This window comes from Magnolia sinica, chromosome 8, assembly GCF_029962835.1.
Source record: "Magnolia sinica isolate HGM2019 chromosome 8, MsV1, whole genome shotgun sequence".
In the NCBI taxonomy this organism is placed as follows: domain Eukaryota; kingdom Viridiplantae; phylum Streptophyta; class Magnoliopsida; order Magnoliales; family Magnoliaceae; genus Magnolia; species Magnolia sinica.
The window spans coordinates 7,566,118-7,574,850 of NC_080580.1; the positions used below are offsets into that span (position 1 = coordinate 7,566,118).

The 8,733-nt window shown below is 38.4% G+C and overlaps 1 protein-coding gene and 1 long non-coding RNA gene across 2 annotated transcripts; both read right to left on the reverse strand.

The window, feature by feature from the left end:
- Positions 1-204: 204 nt before the first annotated feature.
- LOC131253852 (uncharacterized) lies at positions 205-826 on the reverse strand. The gene is made up of 3 exons (XR_009175307.1): positions 741-826; positions 534-662; positions 205-458 (listed from the first exon to the last, which is right to left on the reverse strand). It is a non-coding gene; the product is annotated as an uncharacterized LOC131253852 (long non-coding RNA).
- Positions 827-3,067: 2,241 nt separating this feature from the next.
- On the reverse strand, positions 3,068-7,286 carry LOC131253820 (uncharacterized). The gene is made up of 9 exons (XM_058254957.1): positions 6,774-7,286; positions 6,271-6,376; positions 5,887-6,131; positions 5,605-5,808; positions 5,423-5,512; positions 5,225-5,332; positions 4,629-5,129; positions 4,425-4,512; positions 3,068-3,182 (listed from the first exon to the last, which is right to left on the reverse strand). Exons 1-7 carry the CDS (start codon positions 7,284-7,286, stop codon positions 4,629-4,631), a joined length of 1,767 nt encoding a protein of 588 aa, XP_058110940.1. The 3' UTR covers positions 3,068-3,182; positions 4,425-4,512.
- Between the last annotated feature and the right edge of the window lie 1,447 nt (positions 7,287-8,733).

The window sequence follows — 8,733 nt, forward strand, 5'->3', positions numbered from 1 at the left end:
CTCGGTTCTCAACAACCGAGGCTAAAGTCTTTAGCCACGGGAATTTCAGCCTTGGTTCTCAACAACCGAGGCTAAATCCAAGCCTCGGTTACAAATTGAGGCTAAAAATGTTTAATTTAAGAAATATTTATTTAAACTACTAATCCATTCGTTCAATCCACTCATGAAACAATCAATCATGAAAGCCATAATACCAACAAAATAGTTAACAACAGTCTACTTAAAGTTTTCAAAACAAACACAAGCAAACTATTACACAACATTAGGTTCCACAAATATTTATATTCTTATCTCTTCTATAATCTCTTTTTCTTTTTCTTTGACTTTTCCTGTATCTGTTTTGAATCATCCGGTCTTTTATTGATATTTCTTTCATCTGGAAGCTCTTGTAAAAGGGTTTCTATAGCAACATCAGATTTCTCTTGGGCATCTTTACCTGTTAGATCCTCCAAATGTTCCTGCCAAAGGAAGATAAACACCAACAACATTTAAACTCAACCTCAATGAAGCGATTAAAATAAATCAATACAGACCTACAAGAACTTCTTCACTAGGAATAACATAATTTCCTGGTAATCAATGGCAGAGATGGCCTCAAGCTCACGTTCCAACTGTTGCATGGCAGCAAGCTTCTGCATAATCATTGCATCATAGCTACCCATCTGCAGGACAGCAACCTACTAATGAGACATCAGTACAATGCCATTTCTGCATTAAATATTCAACTAGAAAAAACTAACCTCCGTATATGAAGGCTACTTTTGATTTTCGATTACGTCTAATACAACATTAGGCTGCGGCAACCCAAGAGTTTAGCACTTTCTTCTCTGCATTTGTTATCTGCACTGCTTAAATAGCAAGTGAAAAGTTGTGATCTGAATATTTCAAAGATAATGATGTGAAACAGATAAAAGGGCATCCATCTCCCCATAAATCAATAATATTATTGGAAAGTAGATATCTTTCAGATTACCTTTGCTCAAGATGCATCAACAATTGTATGAGATGGTGACAAAGTGCAGGCAAAACAGATGCTGGATTCTTTTCAGACAATCTGCCAGCAACTGATATAGCAAACTCTCGAACATCAAAATCCTATGACATGGAAAAGAAGAAAAAAAAGAAAAAGATAGTGAACATGCCCCTATGTTCATAAACATTTTTCAAATAAAGATAACAGTTCAAATGCTCATAGAAGAGCCATTGGCAAGTTGTGCCAAAAATTATACCTCATCATTAAGAGCAACAAAGATAGCACTCAAACTATCAGCCTATGCCAAAAATTCATCGAAACCTCCATTTCCATGCAGAGATAGAAAGACTGACTGACGAACACTAACATCAGCATCTGCAATGGCAGTAATTAGAAGTTTCTCCACAATCTGCAGAAAGCTCAGAGTTAATGATCAAGATGTACAAGCAAGACCATTTTGCAAATACATATTTGATTCATAGAAGAACCTAAATAGAAGCATAAAAATTTACTTCACATAATCTTGCAAAGTTTTCATGACTTCAAAAAAAAATCGAGATAAAAATATCACTCTGAAAAGCACGGAAGGCTGAGACATAACCGTGAAATTACAACCACACATTGCCTGAAGAAAATTTGAAACCTTAAAGTAGTAACAACTGGACAATGTTTCAGGTAAATTTATTGAAATAAATGGTACATTAAAAAAGGTGGATGATGTTACCTTATAATTCTACAAAACTCCCACTTGTTTCCTGTTTTCACAGGTTTCTTTGGAATGTCCCGAAGTTAAAAGGACTTGACATGATCAATGGAGTTGTATCCATGTGTTCTGACATATTTGCCATCATATTAGACTGCCACCAAATGTTTACTGCAATGGTCAAATCATCACTATCCACTTGATGGAACCTGTTGCACACAATATTTCAAGATTCCTTCAGTGAATTAATTTAGCAGAAATAGAAATGAACTAATCACTAAAATTAATATACGCCATGGTCAGACCAGGAAAGGCTTATTCTGCTGGGAGAACCCTGAGATAAACAAAAGTTGCCTAAGGGGCTGCACTTGCGTATCTTTGAGAGATTATTTCTGTAAAAATGAATTGCCTATGCTAGACGTGCAATGGGCTTTTTTTTTGGAAAATTGCAATGGACATTATGTTAACCTCTTTGAGATACCAAATTACATATAAAGTCTAGCAACCATATGTGGTCCGCTTGGTGCCTATGGGATTTGACTTAATCCCCAATTAACCAATAGAAATCCACTTCCTAATCCAACACCTTATAAAAAGGTAAAAAAAAAATTAAAAAAAAAACCCATTAAAACTAACAACCAATAGAAACAGAAACTACAGACCTAACCAAAGCAAAACAGCAACTAACAGCTATTCTTTGTTTCCAGAACTCTAGAAGTGCAAGTCAATCACTCATAAAAAAGGATGGAGTTTGTGCTTGGAATAACCACATAATATATATCAGCTGAAACGATGGTATCATATTCATATCGGCCTGATACAATACACTATGATTCTATATCACCCTGTCCCCACAAAAATGGCCTCTAACAGGACATATCTGGCCAGATCATCGATACTGCCATAAAGATCCAGATTTGATTTTTTTTTCCTACTCAATTTTAAAGAACCCAGTGCGTAGGTATGTATGTATGTGTGTGTGTGTGTGTGTGTGTGTGTGTGTGTGTGTGTGTGTGTGTATATATATATATAGTACTATGAGGTCGAGCTGTGTGGACCCCACTGTGATGTGTGTCAAACATCAACACCGTGCATTTGATGGGTTCCCTTAAGGTTATGGGATATCCCAAAAATCAGTTGTATACGGAATTCATGGGGGCCATACCATCTAAAACCATGTGAAGACATGCCTAAAACATCTAAAAGCACTTGATGGAGCCCACCTTAGATTTGGATGCGACTGAAACTTGGTCTGACACCTCATCCAAGTAGGACACACACAATGGATGGGCGGGATTTGTAAACCACATCTCAAAAGGCCCAATAAATGATTATGAATGTTTTAATGGAGGGTAACCCCTCTCAACTGTTGTATGTGGTATGATTTTTGTCTTATGACATCCAAGAATAAAAAGTCTGAGGAACTTACTGGTTTATCCTCTATGTGATCACCATTGGGTTCAACCACCTTTTTAGCAAGCACCTGACCTCTTGGAAGTGGAGCACCTGTTAAAACATTCCTGTCAGCAAGAGCTGGCAGAACAGTATCATTAAAGAGTTAATAATCAAAACACTGGCAGAACCACGAATCACGAACAACTCCATGGTTTATAAGATCAGCAAAAAACAGACAATTACTACAATTTTAATATTTTTGTTGTTGCATAAGTGGACCAGCAGAAGTGGATGAAAGCTGCAAAAAAGTTGTGGGCCAGCAGAAGTGGATGGACAACAAGTGAACTTGCTTTGAGCAGTACTGAGGACTGCCTCTATAGACTAAATAACTAAAATCGGCATCACTAATCATGAAAATTCAAACAGTCAAACTTATATCTCCTAGATTTTTGTGTGCACAAACAGATAGACATGAATAAAGAATGAACAATTAATATTAATAATTGGGGGTTGTTTTTTCAATCCTTAAAATGTCAAATCAATGTGTTCCTTGGAAGTTAAAAGACCTCAACATGGCTGTGTTGGGTGTCAATAGAATCAATATCAAAGCAGAAATTATATGGAATTCCATGACATGATTGGGGTTTTCATCACACCAGAGGTTGGGCCAAAAGGAAAAAGAACAAAATTGAAGCACAAAAGATGTTTTACTGGTGCACAGTTTAGGACAGGAATCATCTGAGTAGCCTTACCAATCCGGTGAATATAAGCTACTGCTGATTCAGGGAAATCGTAACTTATTATGCAGTTGATGCCCCTAAAGTCCATACCCCGAGCAACAACATATGTAGCAATTAAAACCCACGTCTTACCAAATTGAATGCTCATCAACATGTGATTTATATGCCAGAGCCCTAGAATATGTATAGCTTAGCCTGCCAGACAAACAGACTACAAGATCTGCATCATGATCTTCAAGCCATAACTTCAATTGCCACAGTAAAAAAATGAAAATCAAACAAAAACCTGCTTTACTTATAAACAAAAAGCAAGAGCAGGGAATCACCTGTTTTTGAAAAATAAGAACTTGAAAAGAATCAAGAATTGTGCTTTGTTTCCCATGTGTGTGGAATTGTACTATGTGTGTGAGCATGCGCACACTAGTAAATTGCATGTGCATCACACATGGGAATGCCTAAACATTTTTCCTACATAACTACAAAAGACAGAAAGACAGTGATTTACTTACAAGAATCCAACAGCAATTTGGTTCTCATAGTTCAAACCATCAGACATTCCTAGATTTCCAAGTTCATTAGCAAACAAAGCATGAAGCAAAAAAGTATGGCCCACCTTTTTCCAATCTGCAACCCTCATTTTAAGACAGCCCTTGGATTCTTTTGCATGTCAAACACATAAATACACATAAATACGACTTGACCTGAAAAAGAAAGGACTAACTATTCAATGATGGTGAACTACAAACTCATGAAATGTAATAAAACATAAATATATATATATAAGATAACACATAAATGAATCTCAGCAAAAAACTACCTATTGATTCTTCGGAACCTTCGACTGAGGTCCCTCAGCCTCAGGTCTATCCCTAGGAGTGGATACTGAGTCAGCCTCTACATTTAGTACATTGCCCGAAGTTTGGTCTGTTGCAACCAATGAGTTCATAGTATCTCTCATTCGTGCCATCATCTGCTCTGTTATTCGCTCTGTCATCCGTTGCTCCATCTGCTCCGTTATTCGCTCTGTCATCCGTTGCTCCATTTGCTCTAGATGCTTAGCCATCTGTTCTTTCATCCGCTCCTCCACTAGTTGCTCTACCCGCTCATTTATGTGTCGTCGCAACTCATCAGTCTCCCTCCTGAGTTCTGCAATGGTATTTCTTGTGCACCATAACGTGGAAGCTGTGGGACCTAACCCCATCATGCGGACCTGACCCGGATGCTCTGGTCCCAATATCTGGGATAAGAGATCGTCTCGGGCAGTGCTACTCTGAGAGGACTCAGCAGTCTGAGTTGCCCGTAACTCCTCAATCATTTCCTATAGTGTAGAAAAACATTAAATAAGTTGTTCAATATCATTACTTAATGAAAAATATTGGCTAAGATGTCAATGATTGATAAATTTCTACATACAATAACATGAGCCGACTCTTCGTTCACAACACTCCCATCTTTCTTCCGATGGGTCGTTATGAACAACGTTGCCCGATCAGGAGACTCTCCACCAAGATTCTTTGCCCGCTTTTTCCATGTAAAAACAAATGAGTTGATAACAATCATATTAAAACAGAATGATGGCATTTCAAGTTTAGAAATCAAAGAAGAATTTACCTCTTCTTCACGCACTTGAGCAAAGCTCTTTGAGCCAGTGTGGGCCATACGATGCTTGCTGCGGTTGATTTTATTCCTTTGAGTGCGGGCCTACAATGTGACATAGTAAAATAACTAAATTTTAATATAAATAACAATATACACCAACATGGATATAATTTTTCTTTATGTTTAATTTTTACCTGTCCTTCATCACTTGACCAATAGGTGACGAGCCACTTCCAATGTGTCGGCTCCACTCGATCAGGACAGTGAGCTAGTCGTTCCTCATTAGTCAAATATCGCTTGTAGTGTTCTTTTTTTAACCTCTTCTTCCACTCCTTCCATGAAGCTCCGATGGACTTCATTACCCAATTTCGACGCTCCTCGTCGATATTCCACTTGATCTGCAATACATCAATCATCAATTATACTTAGTATACAAAAATACAAAAAGAGTAATTGAATTTTTGATTTCATATTACCTTCACTTCATTCCAAATCTCATTCTTGTGAGATAGTGGCACATGATGCCAACTATCGTGATCAAGAGGCGCTAAGCGCCCATTCCTAGATAAAATGCCCAGCCACCTTGTAAATTCATTGTACTTATGTCCAATGGGCTGCCCGTACTTATTCCAACTGATATTCAGTTGCTTATTGAGTGGCAAGTTCGCCACCTCGCTGATGACTGTAGGGCCTCGAAATCGTCTATTATGAATACCACCCTCTTTATGAAACAAAAGAATAGATATGAGCATTCTAAATATTTGAAATATAATATCTACATTTAATTAAATCAAGAACAGAACAAAACTATAAAAGTTACAAGCTTAACTTCACTTCACTTAAATTATATATTTACATACCCAGAGTCGATGCTGAACTATTTGAACTCTGTCCAACCTGGTTGGTGGTCGGGACCGGGTCAATAAAGCTCGAATGATGATGGTCGGAGGTCGACATCTTCATTTCCTTCACAATATGAAAATAATATATGTAATGAGATTGGAGTTAACCAAATAATTGTGAGCATAAAAAAAAAAAAAAAAGAAGCATGCATCACATTTGTGTTAGGCATCAATACCTAGTCATCAGATTCCGACCTAGAATCGTGGTCCTCTTTAATCAAATTAGATAAGTTTTGTGGAGTGTTAACTTCGTTTCCCTCCACATCCGTCCTATCCCAACTCACATTATCATCATTGGCAAGCATAGTCGCTTCCAATGTATGATTAACGCAAGGCAAGCTCTGAAGGTATGTATCATTATCAACAAATGAATCATTCATGCCCATTTCAAACAAATCCCTTGGCTTTGACCTGATAACAACATGCCAATCACGATCAATAGGATCGGGGACATAGAATACCTGTTGTACTTGGGTTGCTAAGACATATGGTTCATCATACAGGTTCCGACCAGTATGCCATAATTGTTTGAAATTCACGAGCATGAACCCAAATTCATCCTTCTTGATTCCCCTGCCCTGAGTTCTTACATCCACCCAATCACACCTAAATAATACAACTTTCTTGGACCCACAATAATCCAACTCGATAATGTCTGTTAAAACACCATAGTAATCCACATCCCCTATAATAGGGTTTCTATCACTTGTACTTGCGAAGCTTGATGTCTTTGCCGTCACTACAACTCCACTATTTTGTGTTTTCAAGTCTCTCTCACGGTCTCTTGTACGAAACCTGAAACCATTAATGATGTATCCTTTAAATCTTCTTGCAACAGTGTTAGGGCCCCGAGCCAGGCTTCTAACTTCTTTCGGAACTTGATCATTCCTAACATGGTCCACATGCTTCCCAAGCCAATCTGAAAAGTTTTCATTGTGGATGCGTTCTAGGAGCCTCGGTGCTCTTCGGGGCATCTCCTTCTTAATCACTTTCCTGTGTTCACTGCATTTTATTCAATTCGATGAATAAGTTGTAAACAAGTGAGATTCTTATGAATTAACGCTACAAATAAAACTACTCTTACTCAATGAATGGTGTGACCGCATTGGTGTTGAACAACACATATCTATGTGCCTGTGTCCTATCAACATATTCGATAATAAACACGTCAATCTTTCCCAATGGACGACCTACTGTCGCATCCCTAAAGTCCTCATTTCGAACCGGTCTGTTGAATCTTGTCTCAACTCCAGCTTTCCATTAAAGTTCCTTTTATCATGTCTATATCTATGATCTCTATCCAAGAATTGACGATGACCCATGTAACAAAACTTATGGCTATGTGTCAACCACTGGGACTCTGTGTCCTTTTTGCAGTTAGGACAAGCGAGCTTACCTTTTGTGCTCCATCCTGACAACATTGCATATCCAGTGCATATCCAGGAAAGTCACTAATAGTCCATAACAATGCAGCACGCATTCGAAAATTCAACTTCGATGATGCATCGTAAGTGTCGACACCGACCTCCCACAATTTAAGCAATTCTTCTATCAACGGTTGTAGATACACGTCGATATTATTGCCAACACCATGCGGGCCTGGTATAAGTAGAGACATCATGATGTAAGGCTGCTTCATGCACATCCACGGTGGTAAATTGTACGGCATCAAAACAACAGGCCATGTGCTATGAGCAATACTCATCATCCCGAAGGGATTGAATCCATCAATTGCTAACCCAAGCCTGACATTACGACTATCATATGAAAAATTTGGGTGTTGCTCGTCAAAAGATTTCCATGCAGGAGAATCAGCAGGATGTCTCATGCACTCATCCTTGGTTCGTCCCTTGTCATGCCATTTCATGTTTTTAGCTGTTTGTGCTTCCATAAATAACCTTTGTAACCTTGGTATTAATAGAAAATGCCACAATGTCTTTGCTGGAATCTTCTTAACTTTGGAGGGAATAGTTGTTGCCTCATCGTCATTAGAATCATGTTCCATCGTTTTCCATCTGGATATACCGCACACAGCACATGACTCATCGTTCACATTAGTCTTCCAATACAACTGGCAATCATTGGGGCATGCATCGATCTTGTTATAACTGAGGCCCAGTTCTTTAATAATCTTCTTGGTCTCATAAAAGGAACTCGGCAACGTCTCACCCTCGGGGAGTGCTTCTTTCAACAATTCAAGCAACATGGTAAATGACTTGTTGCTCCATCCATTTAAGCACTTAAGTTGATACATTCGAACAACAAAAGAGAGTTTCGTGAACTTCTTACATCCCGGGTACAAGGCTTGTTCGGCGTCTTGCAACAACCTGAAGAATCTTTCAGCTTCAGGATTTGGTTCCTCTTGTATTGGCTCCTGTGATGGCAACTCAGTTGGCATGTCATCCCCACCTGATATTCCAA

Bases quoted from the DNA above. Each gene is read 5' to 3' on its own strand.
- LOC131253820 (XM_058254957.1), bottom strand. From the start codon at position 7,286: ATGCCCCGAAGAGCACCGAGGCTCCTAGAACGCATCCACAATGAAAAC. The intron at 6,132-6,270 runs GTATGTAAATAT...TGTTTCATAAAG, and splicing joins TAGTTCAGCATCGACTCTGG to AGGGTGGTATTCATAATAGA. The intron at 5,809-5,886 runs GTAATATGAAAT...GATGTATTGCAG, and splicing joins AGATTTGGAATGAAGTGAAG to ATCAAGTGGAATATCGACGA.